Source organism: Danio aesculapii, chromosome 3, assembly GCF_903798145.1.
Source record: "Danio aesculapii chromosome 3, fDanAes4.1, whole genome shotgun sequence".
Classification (NCBI taxonomy): Eukaryota; Metazoa; Chordata; class Actinopteri; order Cypriniformes; family Danionidae; genus Danio; species Danio aesculapii.
Window position 1 is genome coordinate 7056601 of NC_079437.1, and position 17755 is coordinate 7074355.

General features: G+C 34.0%; 2 protein-coding genes across 2 annotated transcripts; both read left to right on the forward strand.

Annotated features, from left to right (window-relative positions):
- Positions 1-378: 378 nt before the first annotated feature.
- On the forward strand, positions 379-4806 carry LOC130216983 (GTPase IMAP family member 6-like). The gene is made up of 2 exons (XM_056448948.1): positions 379-1195; positions 4721-4806. Exons 1-2 carry the CDS (start codon positions 379-381, stop codon positions 4804-4806), a joined length of 903 nt encoding a protein of 300 aa, XP_056304923.1.
- A 6832-nt stretch (positions 4807-11638) lies between these two features.
- Positions 11639-16433, forward strand: LOC130220787 (GTPase IMAP family member 7). Its single transcript, XM_056453030.1, has 3 exons — positions 11639-11730; positions 14016-14075; positions 14203-16433. The coding sequence occupies exons 1-3, from the start codon at positions 11694-11696 to the stop codon at positions 15111-15113; spliced, it is 1008 nt and encodes a 335-aa protein (XP_056309005.1). The 5' UTR covers positions 11639-11693; the 3' UTR covers positions 15114-16433.
- The last annotated feature ends 1322 nt before the right edge of the window (positions 16434-17755 follow it).

Consider the following 17755-nt stretch of genomic DNA (forward strand, 5'->3'; position numbering starts at 1 on the left):
GTAGCCTCGTCTCACGAGTGAGAGTGCCATTACTTACAGCCAATCAAACTGTTTTGTGTTTGATTATGATTGGTCAGGGCTTTCAACGCCCTTTTCCATTTTTTTCAACACAGAGCCCGCCTTACTGCTTTTATCAAATCACAAATCGTACAAAAGAAAATAATAAAAAAAGTATTTGTATGTTGCTGTCTTTTTTGATTGGGTGGGCAAGACTGACGTTTGGGTGGACTCAGCCCACCCATGCCTAGAGCCAGACCTGCTACTAATATCAAAATAACAAAAATAGTTGAATAAAAATGAGTGATTCAAGAAATTGGAACGTTTTTTGAACTGTATATAGAAAATATTAAATGTAAATCTTGTGAATTTCTTTTAGTTATGGAGCGTGTTGTCAAGAAGATGGCAGACCCTTGTGATCTTAATCTTTTGCTGTTTGGTAAAACTGGTGTAGGAGTGAGTGCAACTGCAAACCACCTCCTGGGTGTAAACGAGTTCAAATCCGAGCAGAGTTTGACTCCCGTCACCGAGAGATGCCAGATACACACTGCTGAAGTGTCAAACAAAAGAGTGACAGTTGTCGACAGTCCAAACTTCTCAAGTACAACTAATGCCAAATTGACTGCAGAGTTGAAGAAAGGACTAAGCATGTGCCCTTCAGGAGTACACGCAATCCTGCTGGTTTTCTCTTTAGGCACTTTCACCACACAAGACATGGAGGTTGTGTCCTTTTTCAAGCAGACATTTGGCAAGAATGCAATGAAACACACAATTATCATCTTTACAAATGGAGACCGACTTCAAAATAAAACCCTAGAAGAAATGTCAAGCGAAAACACAGAGCTGTCCACACTAATGAAGGAGTGTGGATGGAGATTTCATGTGCTGAACAATAATGAACTGTCTAACAGAGAGCAGGTCACTGAATTACTGGGAAAAATTGAAAAAATGATAGCTGAAAATCTAAACAGTTGCTATACTTTACTAATGTTTGAGACTCAATCCAATGTAGTTTTACTGAGATTGATGAAGCCAGGGAATCTCTATGCAGTTAATCTTTTAATTGTTGTTTTTCTGGGTTATTCTAATATGAGTAACAAATGTTTATTTGATGTAAAAACATTTACGTATGGATGTTCTGGTGCTTTGTTAGCAGCAGTAGCAGGAGTCCTTCCAGGAGTCCTTTACACACTGTTCCGTAATCAGAGATGCTTCCGGAGATTACCTGAAGAAAATCTGAATTATGCCAACCTGCTGGGAATAATGTTTGCATGTGCTGCTGGGGGGTGCACTGTGTATTTTGATGAACCAGTTGATTTCTCAGCTACAATATTTAGAGCATTGCAAGGAGGAGTGGCTCATTACCTCTTCAGCAATGATGTTCGTTTAAAAGAGAAAACTGATTAACTCTCTATATATTTTGTTTTGTTTGTACATATTTGCCACACGCTGACAGTGTGAATTTGTGGATACAATCTTATTTTAGATATTAATACATTGATTGTCACAAAAGGTTTTACAAAACAAGAAAAAATCCAAGTGCAGCAAATAATTTATTAAACCAACAATGGTGATCCAAAAAGACAGGTTGATAGGCAGGGACAAAACCTGATGAAAACAAGTACAATAAGTAGTAATACAAACACTGAGCACAAAAAAATGAGCTGAAATCCAGAAACCGTGTAAATACAAACTAAGTGCACAAAAAGAGTTCAGACAAATAGCAAACAGAAATAGAAAAATTAGAAATTCTAACCAAAGGGAACAAACAAACAGACAAAAACAAAGCATAAGGATCAAGCAAAATCCAAAGGCAACTAAAATTTCTTCTTCTTGTGATTTTTTTTTATTTATTTATTTATTTTTTGGCGGTTGGCAACCAGCTTTTTAGAGCATAACCACCACCATCTGTATTGGAGTGTGAATTAGGAGTTTACCTACCTATGTATTACTTATAGTGAAACAAAACTTTTTCCAAAATCCTTTTTTCTATAGATTACCCTTAGCCAATACCAATACTTTAGTTTTAACAATACTTTTGATTTCTGACTTGCTGTATTTGATGTTAATGTCTATTGTAGTTTGCTGTGCTGCTTGTTTTGCCAACTTGTCTGCCATCTCATTCCCACTGACCCCTATGTGTGCTGGTACCCACAACAATGAGAAGATGACACCTGATATTATCAGATTATTTCCCATCTGCACTATTTCATAAATGATGTCCTGCCGTGACTCTGATACTAAATTTTTTATACTCATAAGTGCTGAACTTGAATCAGACGCAATGACTACTTTAATTGGTTTATTATCCTCAACCCACTTTAGAGCCAACCATATCGCTACCAATTCTGCTGTATACACTTGCTAAATTATTACTAATTCCTTTAGCAGCTTCAATCTTTAACTTTGGAATAGTGTATGACACTCCTACCCTTTGTCGAATTCTTGATGCATCTGTGTATATTTCAGTTGTTATATTGTATTCTTTCTTTATATAATTTTCTACTCAGATACAGCTGAAAACAATGAGTGAACACGTGAACAGATACTATGCATACTGTACCATAATCTAAAACAAAAGCTAGTGCCCTCAAGTGTCCACATGAGGACACTACAACATGTGTGACAGATAAAGTTCATGCAGGTTATCATTTAAATAATAAATTCAATGTCAGGAGCACTGTTTAACGAAATAAATGATCAATATAAATCTTGGAGTTAAGTTTAAAGTGTTACGGATTAAAATGAACAAAGGTAAAGAGTTTTCCTTTGCAGTAAAATATAAGATACAGAGTTATAGTTTAATTCTGCAGCAAATCATTTCTAGATTCAATGTTCATGTTTTACTCAAGGTTTAGCATTCATAAAACAGCAACTCAAATGTTTCAGCCTAGTTAACTATATTTATTTCTTGATAAATTTTAAGTTTTTCAATCCTCCAGGTCCACAAATTTGAGCTCCAATCTTCAATAAACACATCAAACACAGAGCTAATATTTTAATACATCATTAATACTACAATAAGACACTCTAGTGAGTACTTGCAGAGAATAAAGGTGCATTTGTTTTGTAATTAAAACATTTCTCTTGAGTTTCAGAATGTAATGTTTTGATCCTATTCAGTTTTGTTGTAAATTAAATCAGTTCAAGTTTGCTCTGTGTGAATGTATTGTTCTGTTCCAGTGATGAGTTGTAGCTATGTAGAGTTGTTTTATTTGTGTTTACAAAGGTTGTTTATTGTAGCGAGAGGTATATGACAAAGAGTCTCCAGAAGATCTCAACAGTGGCCCAGAAGAGGAATCCATCCAGATGTTATGCCTATATGACCTTTTCTTTTTTGAAATATTTGTTTTTCATCTGTTAAGCTATATCAGAATCTGTATAAAGGATGTTACTGACATTTGATCATTGTTTTTCTGACTATATGTATGATGATATGTATGACTATATGTCTGCAGCCTATTCTCAGACAGTGGAGGCTGGAGCTTTACTCGTTTTCTGTGGCCTATGGAAATGTACATACATTTACAAGGAAACATACTTTTTGTCAACTGATTTAACTTAAATATTTGACTCCTGTCTAATTTGAACAGGACGGCCATCCCTTGGGTTTTATCTGCAATTCTCCTATGCTGTAATGACTAGAATAAAAATAAATGCGCTACAGAAAAGATCTTAATCTATTGGATTAAGGGTCTTTTTCAGTTTAGTCCCTTGAATTATTATTTTATTAATTATAATTTATAATTTAAAAAATTATTCAGTTAATCTGGGGTCGCTACAGTCGAATGAACCGGCAACTTATCCAGCATGTTTTACACAGCGGATGCCCTTGCTGCAACCCAGTACTGGGAAACACCCATACACACTCATTCACTAAAGACAATTTAGCTTACCCAACTCCCCTTTAGTGCTTGTGTTTGGACTGTGGGGGAAACCAGAGCACTCAGAGGAAACCCACACCAACACGGGGAGAACATGCAAACTCCACACAGAAATGCCAACTGACCCAGCCGAGGCTCAAACCAGCAACCTTCTCGCTGTAAGGCGACAGTGCTAACCACTGCGTCACCCTTGCTGATCAAATATAAATAGTATAAAGATGCAGGAACACTGATTTGAAATCATTGTTTCAGCAATCGAGACAAGCAAAAAATACGTTACAATAGAATAGTCTATTGATTATTTATGATCAAAATCAATTTCTCTGATTTATGTGCATTGTTAAAGCGTACTTGTATATAAAGATATTGTAGAATATGGGGGTGAATTATGTTTTAAAAAAAACATAATGAGTCCACATATATTTATTTTGAAAGTTTAATCTACAATAAACTTTTATTCTGTTTTCAGGGTAAAGATTTTGTCAGCCTATAGACCTTTATCATAGGATGCAAAATTATGCTTTGCTTTTGCACAAAGTGAAAATAAAATGACATTTTGAATTGACAGAAAAACACATAGCCTACATGCTACACAATACAAACTAAATGAAACATAAACTGCTCCAGATTAATAGAATCAACATGCAAATCAGCCAGCATAGTATTAGTGACTTTTATTGTTAATTTTTGGGAAATTGCATGTCTTACCTGTTAAGTTTCATGATTCATAATATGGTTATATATATATAAGCAGCATAAGCGTAGGTTCACTTTCTCAGCTTTTACATTTGGTGGATGTTGTGCAACTCTTGGTGGAATTATTGGTGCAACTCTTGGAGCTATTGCTGGCCCTGCTGGTGCTGTGGTTGGTGGAACTTTTGGTGCAGCTGTTGGTGCAGCTGTTGATTATCTGGGGATAGACTAGGTTAGTTACATGGGACTAGTTTTGTTGGACATGCAAAATCACGTTTGAGAGGGATTAACTCAAGCATAAAACCAACAATAACAGGCCTGTAATTCAATCAGACGAATGACATAATCTTGTTTAGATTTTGTATATTACAACAACACAATCTTTATAATCTGTTATGGGTTGACGTTTTGGATATAATATAAGTTTAGGTAATGGATTTATTGGTTAAACTCGTGGTAATGGGTTAAAGTTCTGCTATACGATTAAAATATCTGTTTCTGGTGGAAATATTTACATTTTCTAGTTGTTGTACATTTTCTGATGCACGTGGGCTGATACATTAATTGCTTTTATTGCTTCAATGAAAACCTTTACCCAAAAAATGTACTTGAAGTTGTTCATTTTCCCACCCTTGTTTTTTCAGTTCATTATTAAAGATTTTTTTTTGCTGAAATAGTATATCATGTCAATGTCAGAAAAATCTAAAAGCAATGCACACTTATTATATTGCATCCTAATGAAAGACTTAGATCAATACATTAAGCACATCATACATGTGCTTATAAGTCAAGAACACAACATGTGTAGCTGTAGTTATAAACTACTTATAACTAGTTGTATTATAGTAAAAACTAATTTGAAATGAATAAGTAGCTTTTTTGTCACATTTTCAAGAAAATTTTAATTTCATAACAATATGCAAAACAGTAAATAAAACAATACAAATTATTCAATTCTCTTTAATATAAACAAACTGATACATTTGTCTGTGCGTTTTCCTCTTTTTCCTCATCTTTTTGTCCTTGGACTTTTTATTAAATAAACACATATTTTATCAAATAACAACATTCAATTACAATTTTAAAACTAATTCCAAAACAGTTAATGCATTAAGTGAGATCTTTCCTGAGTTAAAGCATTAAATTAGATATTTCCCTAATTACAATACAAAAACTTGATTGATTAAACAGTTGAAATCAAAATTATTCGCCCTCTTGTGAAATTTATTAAAAAATGTATTCTTTGTCAAATATTTCCAGATTCAGGAAACATTCACAGTATTTCCTTTAATATTTTTTCTTCTGGAGAAAGTCTTATTTGTTTTATTTCGGCTAGAATAAAAGCAGTTTTTAATAGGTTTAAAGCCATTTTAAGGTCAATATTATTAGCTCCTTCAGCAATATTAGTTTTGGATTGTCTCCAGAACAAACCACTGTCATACAATAACTTGCCTAATTACCCTAACTTTACCCTAATTAAACTAGTGAAGCCTTTAAATGTCACTTTAAGCTGTATAGAAGTGTCTTGAAGAATATCTAGTCAAATATTATTTACTGTCATCATGACAAAGAGAAAATAAATCAGTTATTAAAGATGAGTTATTAAAATTATTTTGAAACAATCTTTTCTATTTTAACTCTTAGGAAATATTGTATAAACTTTCACAGGAAAGTGAATACTTTAGATTTTGACAGCCAGAAGTTTCACATGCATGGTTCTAAAGCCAAAAATCTAATATTATATATTTTGTTTTGCAGCATTACAGTACACATACAAAAGATAAATATTTTTTAAAATAATTTCAGAGCAAATATAATCTCAAAAATAATTTCAGGTACTGCTGGAATCAGCTTCCAGAAATGATCAGATGTGCTCCAACATTGGGCTTGTTCACATCAAGACTGAACATGCATCTGTTTAGCTGTGCCTTTACTGAATGAGCACTGTGCTACGTCCAACAGCACACCTGTGCTATGTCTGCTTTGTTTCCTTTTTCATGTCTTTTAAATCTGTTTTAACACAACTGTGTTCAATCATTTTAATTATTTTGGTGTTTTTTTATTTCGTATACCTTATAGTGTCGTTATTTTATAATTCTTTTCAAATGTTTGTTTCTGTAAATCTCTTTGAATTACCATTGTGTATGAAATGTACTATATAAATAAACTTGCCTTGCCTAAATGTACAGTAGTAATTATTTAATAGACATTAAGAATTTTTCACAAAGACAACAAATTAAAAAAACTATTAGATTAAATAAAAGAAACAACACTTGGTTCTGCAACAGCATTGTCTTTCAGCCTGAAATACATCTTCACACTGTTTTTTCTAGTTGAAGCGGAGCCTGGTATATAGGGTCTAAGCTGTTTACTTCAGCAGGTGACTGTAATAACTGAAATATCTGAAGGACTAATCCATATAGCTCTCTTCATAACACACACATGTGAGGGAGTCTTCTTGGTTGCATCTCATCTTTCTTAATTCCTTATAAAATTGTCATAAATAGTTAGGTCACAAAACTGTATGTTAATAAATGCTTTATTAACACATCTTCATACTGAGTAACTATTACTATTATGCCTGAATAATAAGACATATATATATATGTGTTAATCTGAATAGTTTATTAATCATTTACTTGCACATTCTAAATGATCCTAAAAACACAAATTACTCCTAAATACAAAGGGTTGGTAAATAATATGATACTTCATTTATAAATAAAAATGAAGTAATTAAAGTATAAAAATACATTAAGCACTTTATACATGTGCTTAAGTCAAGAACACAGCATGTGTAGCTGTAGTTATAAACTACTTATAACTAGTTATATTATTTATAAACACTCATTAATTTAGAATTAAAGCTTAACAAATGATGTATTAACTAAATGCTAATGCTTAATGAATGATTCATAGTGTGTAGTTAAAGTGTTACCAAGACGGGAAAAATGTTAGTGTGCCCTGCATTTTGTTGTAATTCCAAATTAAAGGTCACCGTCAGTACAAAACTTACAGGAAAAATCATCTGACTTTTAGCAAAGATTATTTGGTCACACTTAACAATAAGCTTGTTCAGGTTAGTAAATGCATAACATTGATGAACAATACTGGTACAGTATTTATTAATCATAGTTCAACATCTATTAGTGCATTATTAGTATCCAAATTCATGGACATAAACAGCTTTACTTTCATTAACTCACTTTAACAAACATTTGCAAATACTATAAGAAATGTATTATTCATTGTTTGTTCATGTGAGTAAAAACAATTAAAGGGGTGGTCCACTACAATATCTTATGTTAAACTTTAGATGATGTGTAATGTTGTAGCTGTGTGAACATAAACAGCATCTCTGAATGTAAAATGCCCAAAGTTTAATGCAAAGGGAGACATTAGTTTAGGGAGATCATTCTGTTTACACCCCAGTGTAGGGTTCAATTCTATCAGCCCCAAGACAGAAGCCAATGAGTGGTCGAAGGTAAAATGCATGTAAGCTTTTCCCCATACTCTTCAATTATGTGTTCATTAGGGACCAGACGCTGCTTAGAGTTTCACGCCCTTGGTTTGCATGATTCTCACGGACATTCTCACTCGAACTAAAGTGTAGTTAAATTAGTCATTACAGAAATACAGAATCAAACAATAAAACGTCAATTCAGAAATAATAGATGCACAACATTAATTCTAAGAGTATAGATGAATAGTCAAGCACAAATTATACATAGTGTTGAGCTTGAGAGTTCTCACTATGGGTCTGTCTGCACACAGACTCGCGCCTGACACATTTCTATCTCCTTCTTTAATACCCAACGAGAGCAATGAATCATTCTTTTGTTAGAGTTAGAAAAGATCTCTCATCTGTTTAGGATTAAAACAAAGATAATCAAACATCTTTATAGAGGGTTTCTGTTATGATCATCAGCTATTTATCGATCTAATTTTGTCACTGAAGAACCTCCGTGGGATATTTGTGGACTCTTTGAAAAGGTAATGAAATACAAACACATTTTAAAGCCCACAAAGAACAAACTGTTATAGAAAGCTGGAACAAAACACATTCAGTCTCTAACTCATGTTGTATTTTCCAGTGTATATATAGTGTTATTGTATTAGTGTGTTTCAGTGTATATATAGTGTTATATTATTGATTTAATCATGTTAGACTAATATGTGCACATGTTATTCCAATAGTTAAACAAAACATGATTAAATATACTATATACAATACTAACAATAATCCACAAACTCCATCAGGTGACAGAATGGAGAAAAACAGCTTTTGGAGAAGACATACTGTCCTGTCTCATATGAACATGGTGATTATTTATGATAACGTTATATCTGTGTTTATCATAGTCATTACATGAACTGGCTAACAACTAGTAAATCTTTGACATTTTGTCAAAGTTTACATGATTATTTTTATCATTTTTAATGTTTTAAAATGAAGTTGTAGGTAAATTATGTTTCTGATTACAGTGTCTGAAAAGTAGCCTAATTAAATGACTAAAAAGAAGTTAAATTACTCAAGGAATTTATTTATCTGAATTCTACTTTGTCTTTTTAAATCACAGCACACGTAGACAATAGAAACATAAAGGCACATATTCTACAGCTGCTGCAGCCCGTATCAGGACTTTACTTTCACTTTCACTTTTGGAGCAGACACTGCCGCTATTCGCCTCTAGGAGGAACCGCTGTGACGTCATCACAAACACCACCGAAACAGCAATATCATATCTAAATTTGGGGGGCTTAATTTATTACTCTGTAACTATAATGTTGAGAAAATACCAGCTAAATCATCTCAATTTCATAAGCGATTTCTTCTTGCCTGGTCACTATTATACAAGCACAACCTCTCTCCTCACAAATATTTAAATTGAAATAACCAAAATATTGTATACAAAAACAAATCTCTTTCCTTTCAACGCTGGTTTGAAGCAAATATTCTGCTTGTTAGTCAATTATCTAATTCAAATGGGCATTTATTAAATTATAAAGAATTATCGAATTAATCGATTCAATATTCCCATCCCCCCTAAAGAATTTGCTGTTGTGTTTGATGCTATACCATCTGGAGTTATTGGGTTATTCCAGGGCATCCCCTATCTTTCTGTGTTTCCTCCTTTAGACTCCTCTACTACTACAATGCAAGAAAAATGTTGTTTCTCTGCAACCTCTTCAAACAAATCAATACGCTCTTTATTTCTTATTGCAATTGTTTCAGTTCCAAATGTGACTTTTTATTGGAAATATTAAGATGTAAAAAATATATCAATACTAATTGTTAATTTTGTAAGCAACACCCAGAGTCCCTAGTTCACTTATTTTGGCAATGCAGTTACTCTAGTTTGCTTTGAAAATATCTTTCTCTTTTTTGTAACTGAGAATGTTGATTAAACATTTTCCCATAGTAAGGAAAAGTCTTTGTTTGGTTTTGTCAATTATAAAACAGAAGCTTTACACCAGGAGTGTCCAAACTCGGTCCTGGAGGGCCGGTGTCCTGCAGAGTTTAGCTCCAACTTGCCCACTAGGACTGAGTTTGGACACCCCTGCTTTACATAAAAAAAAATATATTTTTGTAATCTTCTTATCTTATTAACAAAATGTTATATACATAAATGTATACATAAAACCTTTTTTAAGTATTTTGCTTACTGAAATGCAGGATTACTTTGAAACTATTTCTAACTCTTGCAAAAAAGGCTTTGAAAACAACTGAAATGTGTAAATTATACAATCTTTTTAATGTGTGATGTATTTACCCCTTCTGTTTGTTTTTGTTTTTCTTTTGTTTTTATGTTGTTGTTGTTGTTTTTCTTTTTTTTTAAATGTTTCCTTTTTGTGTTTTCATTTTCTTTTCAATTATCTGTGATTGTATATTCTTACTTTTTGCATACTAAAAAAAATCAGTGACAGATCAACAGCAAAGAACTTACAGTCACTAAAATAGTGATCATAAAATACTTTTGATAGTTTATTTTACAGACTTTGTGTTTACTCTCTTACTGAAATTAGTTTAGGCATTAGTATGTTAATAAATCTTAATTTATAAAGGAGGTATACAAATCATTTAGTAAAAATTATGACGATATTTTAGAGATTAAAAATCATTAATGTAATAAGTTCAACTTTTTCTACATGTTTTGATCTCTTCCTAATTGATGTGCAATATATGTGTTTTCTAAATGCATAAAAATCCTAACCAAACCATTTGTCTTTATATTGCATTTATAAACCTATACATGTGACACGTTTCATGTTTCATAAGCCTATAAAACATTATATCTTGACGCATGCATGGGTACCAGACGAAAAAGTAAAAAAGAGGGGCCAAAATCAAATATTTAAATGTTTTTTTTACATATATTTAAATACAAGGAAATGTGTTTGTTATTCATAAATTTCGATCTACGGAGCATGGTGCAGTTGTGGTTCGAGCCCCGGCTGGGTCAGTTGGTGTTTCAGTGTGGAGTTTGCATGTTCTCCCCGTGTTGGCGTGGGTTTCCTCCGGGTGCTCTGGTTTCCCCCACAGTCCAAACACATGCGCTATAGGGGAATTGATTAACTAAATTGGCTGTAGTGTATGAGTGTGTATGTAAGAGTGTATTCGCTGTGTTGGGTTGCGGCTGGAAGGACACACGCTGCGTAAAACATATGCTGGATAAGTTGGTGGTTCATTCCGCTGTGATGACCCCTGTTTAATAAAGGGATTAAGCCGAAATGAAATTGTATAGATGGATGAATAAATATTTCGATCTTTGTGACTCCCGTATGGATTATGGATTACTGTCTGCAGTTACAGCTGTTCACCATCAGAGGGCATTGTCACTTCAATATTGAACAGATTTCAGATATACCAGAACTACAGTCGTTATAATTGCTTGCTAAGTAAAAACTGCATTTATAGAATTTTAATGTGGAGCATCGTTTGCCTTTCCTGACTTCATATATGAACTTCGTTGTCTTTCTAATGTTAATTATTCAATTGAACTGAATTTAAGAACAGTAATGTGAGGTTTGTTTCTGTCACGTGATCTGTCTCTCTACATCGGTGAGATCCGCCATTACCTGCGTGAATGTTCTTGTGATCTACACCCAATGTGAGTTATGTCTTCTTCAAGTGTAACCACAGCAGATCCAAAAGGTAACTATAATATCAGTGTACTCTACTAATATTTGACTTATCTGGTTTTGAAAAATAATTGTTTCGATGTTTCTCGTTTGTTTTAGGATACTTTCGTTTTATGATTGATTTCTAATGCCGTTTCGTCGAGTTGTGATTTACAGTATAGTCAGTTTTGAAGTCTAGTTTCTGTATATTTTCGGAAAATATCCCCACACAAATAAATACTGTAGTCAGTCATTTATTGTAAATTATTACTAAAGTGTTTTTAAACCATGTTATAGTAAATTACTTTAATGTGTTGTGGAAATTGTAAAGTTATAATAACATATATGGTAATATAAACAAATGGCCCAATACTGTATTTGCACAATAGGCAATATTATACTACAATACACCATTTACCTTTTTTTTTTTTTTTTTTTGTAGTTAAAACGAAAATATGCTACCATATTGATTAGTTACTTAAGAGTATGCTGTTGCATTCCTTAACAATATGCTATATATACTATAATAAAGTATACATTGTTTAAAGAAAATATTAAAAAAAACAATATAAATATGTTTACCCAAAATTATGTTTAAAAAATTTTATTTTTTCATTTAAGGCAAATGTATAAATTTATAATATTGTGATGTTTAATAGTTAAATAGCAGGGCTGCGTGATTTGGCCTAAAATCTAAATCTCGATTAGTTAAACAGTTTAATTCGATTACAATAAATGAACGATTATTTTATTTATTTACATTTTTTTGCCCTCATAGTTTACTGACAAGTTTTGTACAGTAAATATGCTCACATATTACAAGTGAGAGATCTTTGAATGAAGGGTAATTACTTGATTTTAAAATAAATAAAGGAAACACACACTAGCTACTATCTATGCTTATTTATTGAACATCAACGTTGAACAACTGAAATTAAAACACACATTGCCTAAAATCAACAGTCAATTCTTGAATCTTCTGTAAACAAATGTTTTTATGTCAATAATAAAATTAATGTAATGGAGAATTCAGTGCATCTGGAAAGTATTCATAGTGCTTTTTCCACATTTGTTTATCTTACAGCCTTATTCCAAAATAGATTAAATTCATTGATTTTCTCAACATTCTATACAAACAAAACTTTTAAAAAGTGGCAGAAGTGAGACTTTACTTTCTTTTGTCCATTCTTTCTTGAGATGGATATTATTTTTCTATTTAGTTACTGATGACTGTTTTGCAGCTTTCAGCACTGAATTGAATGATTTATTATAGTCTTTCGTTTGTTTTGTAGCAGAAATATTATTTATTAAATTGACATGCATATAAAAACAATAGTGCAAAATAAACATTTCTTACTGCAATGCTTTATTTTTGTTTGATGCAAACCATACATTTATTTTTCATAAAGTAACAGACTTTTTTATAGCAGATAACTTACATTTCTCATTATGATGCTGCTTTGAATGTAATTCATTGTTACTATTTTTATCATTTTCATCATCATTAATATTCTATACTTATGAGACATTATTGTAGGAATTATAGCTTTATAAGAATTATAGAATTATATTCAATTATATATATATATATATATATATATATATATATATATATATATATATATATATATATATATATACTATTATACATGCAAATTCAGTTTGCAGACATTTGTGGGTACAGACATCCATTGTGTGCAGTCTTGCCATTTTTTTCCTGGCTTTTTAATATTGTCCATATCGATATCAGAATTATATCGTATCGACCGAAATTAAGAAATATATCATGATATAAATTTTTGCCATATCGTCCAGCCCTAAGCCAATGTAGTGCAAAGTAAGGCTCAAAATAGGTCCATCATCCTACTTGACCAGAGATCAGATGTGGCTGCAAAGTATCAATCATGCCCGAAGCACTTGGAGGTTTAGAACAAATAAAGCAAGCACCAATAATTATTATGTACAATTTTTAGCCCACGATTCTTTACAAAACAGTACAAAGTAAATGTTGTAACCACATTATTTCAAGCTAATTCAAAACAGCCATAGAGTATAAATCAGCCTTTAATAGAGCTGGGTCAGGTGACTCCACACGCAGTAGGGAAATAATTGAAAAAATAGCCCTGGAAAAATTAGGTCCATTATAGATTCTGAATGTCGATTTCGATTACTTTTCATTTAATCACTTGCTCTATTAAATAGTTCAAATGTAAACAGGAAATTAAAAGTCTCTTAATTTTAAATTTTAATTGATGATTTGTTTTTAATTTTGATATTCATGATATTTCTACACCTTACTTACTTTTCTTGCCTTTTTAGATCCTGGTGATGTTCAGGCAAGAAAAAGAAGTGATAGTTATGAATTTCAACCTCCAAATAGTAAGTACAGTATGTCAACAAAGGGCATGATTTATATGTGCGTCTCCCTTGAAGGCCTAATTTAAATACATTTTAGATGGGAACTACTGCATGCTGCAGTATTTATTTATGACACTTTATTTTTCAGTGTCCTTGAGACGAATGGTTCTGGTGGGGAGGACAGGAGCAGGTAAAAGCTCATCTGGAAACACAATCCTGGGTAGAAAAGCCTTTAGAGCCGCTAAAAGTGCTTCATCTGTGACTAAAGAGTGCTGGAAGGAGACTGGAGAAGTGGACGAGCGTCAGCTGGTGCTGGTGGATTGTCCAGGCATCTTTGACACCACACTGTCAGAAGCTGAAACCATACGAGAGATGAGTAAATGTGTGAATATGACAGCTCCTGGACCTCACGCCATCATCCTGGTCATTAAACTGGGCCCGTTCACTGAAGAAGAGAGTCTCTCAGTGGAGAAAATCAGAGCAGTGTTTGGAGAAGCAGCAGATAAACACACCATCATCCTCTTCACACATGGAGATGAACTGACTGAGGACATTGAAATAACACTTAGTGAAGCACGACGTGATTTAAAAGACCTTGTAGAGTCATGTGGAGGACGATATTATGTGTTCGACAACACTAAAGTTCACAATCGCAAACAGGTTTTAGAGTTTCTGGATAAGGTTGATGAGATGTTGCTCAAGAATGAGGATAAATATTACACCAGTGAGATGTTTCAGCATGTGGAGAAAATGCTGAAGGACAAAGAGGAGGAGTTTAGAAAGCTGTATAATCAGAAGATATTAGAGTTAACAGACACATTTAATGAAGAGAAGACAGAACTGGAGGAGAAAATCAGATGGATGAAAGAGACAGAGGAGAAGAAAGACAAGAAAATTAAAGAGTTGAATGAGTTAGTGAAAGAAAAGGACAGGCAGTTTAAAGAGTTTAAGCGTTTTTATAAGCAGAAATGTAAGAATGTGAGACAGGAGGTGGAAGAGACTCAAGTGGATGAAAACATCCCAGAAATCAGGAAAAAACTACAAAAGCTCCGTGTCTGAGATGCTGTATAGTTGATTTTGAATTATTTAAATGCAGAGTATTTATTGGTCAGCACTGAGTGCTGTAGTAAAGATATTAGAAATACAGTATACTGTACAAACATTTCTTTAGTGTAAATATGGACTAAAAATATAGACTTCCAGTATTAAAAGTTTATCTATCTACACTTTTGTGTTTAGCTGCAGTGCTTTTTATGTAAAGTTTATTCATAAACTAATTTGGAGAGTATTACGTACTTATGATTGACTGCACCTGGTCTCACATTAGCTAATTGTCACATCCCCGGCTCGTTCCTGCTCACCCAATCATCGCTCTCCCTCACAAATCACCTCCATCCAATCCTGTGAACCCTCACCGGTATTCTAATTCCTGCACCTGTTCTCCATCACCAAAGGACACTATAAAAGCTTACCTTCTCCTCTCAGTCATCGGCCGGTATTGAAGTCAGATGGTTGTCTTCATCTTCGCTCCTTCGTCTTCTCTTCTTCCATGGATGTTCATGGATGGAGTCTTAGGCTGCGTCCGAAACCGCCTACTACTCAGTAGGTACTGCATTTGAATTTAAACGTCAAAGGCCATTAGAAAAGTACGTTCTATACAGTATGAATGTGAAAAGTATGAATGGAATTCGGACGTACTACATCCACCATTTTGTCATGGTCACGTGACCTACCTGCGTCAGTTGCGTCGCTTCAGTCGCATTAATGAATTCTATCGCGGGGCATCATGGGATAGTGCAGCATGCATGGGATGCACACTTCAGAATCTCGCCGGAACTAGTTAAGTCATCCGGGTACTTCTTGCATACTGATTTTCGAATTCTATGAATTCGGACGCAATACTCGGTTCACATACTGATTTTAGCGTACTGTATAGTATGGAAGTATGCGGTTTCGGACATAGCCTTAGAGTCCTTGACACATCAAGGGAAGTGTATATTTTTATCTGATGTTTACTAGAAGATCTGCCAGTTATTTGATGAACTGTGTGTCTGTATACTCACCCACGGATGTTCCTTATGTGCCTTCGGATCCTTCACACTGATCGAGGGCTTAACTGGAAGATCCACCATTGACTTGATGAACTGTGTTTCTGGATGCTCACCTGCTGATGTTCCCACGAACGAACTATATGTGAGATCGCTAACATCAGATGTTTACGTTACTAAGCTGTTAAAGAAGATCGCTAACAGCATTAACACTGCTCCCTTACTTCCTCACTTTGATTAAGTGACTTTGTTTTGAATAAAACCGATAAACGATAACCATCCTTGTCTACCAGCGTGACACTAATGCATGATTGACCAATCAGATGATTCCTAAATTGCAATAAATAACCAGAGTATCTTATCTTAGCCAGAAGATCTTGAAGAATCCCCCCTTTCACCCCTACTCCTCCCCTTTCCTTGACTAAACCAAAGTGACACCATAGATGAACGATTAATCAGCAATATTTCTCTCCATGGTTATTCATATATTGCATTCACTATTAACAAGTAGGGGAGTTCTCCAGATCTACCTGAGCTCAAACTCTCCTCTCGCCTTGCAAACGGGAGGGAGCCTCGGGCTCGAGGATCTCATAAACTCAGGGCTCTCTTCCGGGACAGCATGCCAAACAAGCTTTATAATCAATCATCAGCTCAGGGTGAACTCTTGAAACTGTACTATGAATATGTTTTTCTTAAAATCTGACAAATTCTAAAAATACTGCATGAATCTTAACTGATATTTCATTCTGTAGGGCTAAACACTGAAACAATGACAACGTTAGCATAAAACTTCACTACAGTAAGTGTTTTCTTGAGTCATTTTGAGTCAACTGGTATTTTTCTAATCCAGAGGGCACCAGCAAGACTAAGATCCAGCAACAGATGCATAAAGTTAGCTTTACTTTTGAAATTAGCTAGACTCCAATATAAAATTTAATTCATTCATTCACTTTCTTTTCAGCTTAGTCCCTTTATTAATCAGGGGTCGCCACAGCGGAATGAACCGTCAACTTATCCAACATATCTTTTACACAGCGGATGCCCTTCCAGCTGCAACTTATCATTGGAAAAACATCCATACACTTCCATTCACACTCACACACTATGGCCAATTTAGATCATCAGTTCCCCTATAGCGCATGTGTTTGGACTGTGGGGTAAACCAGAGCACCCAGAGGAAACCCACGCCAACACGGGGAGAACATGCAAACTCCACACAGAAATGCCAACTGACCCAGCTGAGGCTCGAACCAGTGACCTTCAGAACCTGTGAGGCGAGAGCGCTACCCACTGCGCCACCGTGCTGCCCTATAAAAAATAAGGCTCTCCTTAAAAACGTCTTTTGCATAGGAGGAGGCTGGCCATGGGTCAGAAATGAATGCATTGCATTTAATAAATTGCACTGATTTAAGAAAAAAGCAGTGAGCAGCAATGCTAATTCTGTTATTGCTAAATCTGTGAGCGTTTTAGATGCTAACAAAACAACAGCAATGCTCATCCTAAAATAACACAACCTGTGTCCATCAATCTTTTAGTCCAGATTTGGTGGCAAGACATTGATGTTAAAATAGTTCAATGCAAAATTTGGCGTTTAGAAAATGTACATTGATGAAACTCAAGACATTTCTACAGTAGCCTTTGCAAAAAAAAAAA

Excerpts from the sequence above, each read along its gene's own strand:
- LOC130220787 (XM_056453030.1), top strand. The coding sequence starts at position 11,694 with ATGTCTTCTTCAAGTGTAACCACAGCAGATCCAAAAG. Across the intron at positions 11,731-14,015 it reads AACCACAGCAGATCCAAAAG|ATCCTGGTGATGTTCAGGCA; the intron begins GTAACTATAATA and ends TTGCCTTTTTAG. Across the intron at positions 14,076-14,202 it reads TGAATTTCAACCTCCAAATA|TGTCCTTGAGACGAATGGTT; the intron begins GTAAGTACAGTA and ends TTTATTTTTCAG.
- LOC130216983 (XM_056448948.1), top strand. The coding sequence starts at position 379 with ATGGAGCGTGTTGTCAAGAAGATGGCAGACCCTTGTGATCTTAATCTT. Across the intron at positions 1,196-4,720 it reads AGTCCTTTACACACTGTTCC|CTATTGCTGGCCCTGCTGGT; the intron begins GTAATCAGAGAT and ends CAACTCTTGGAG.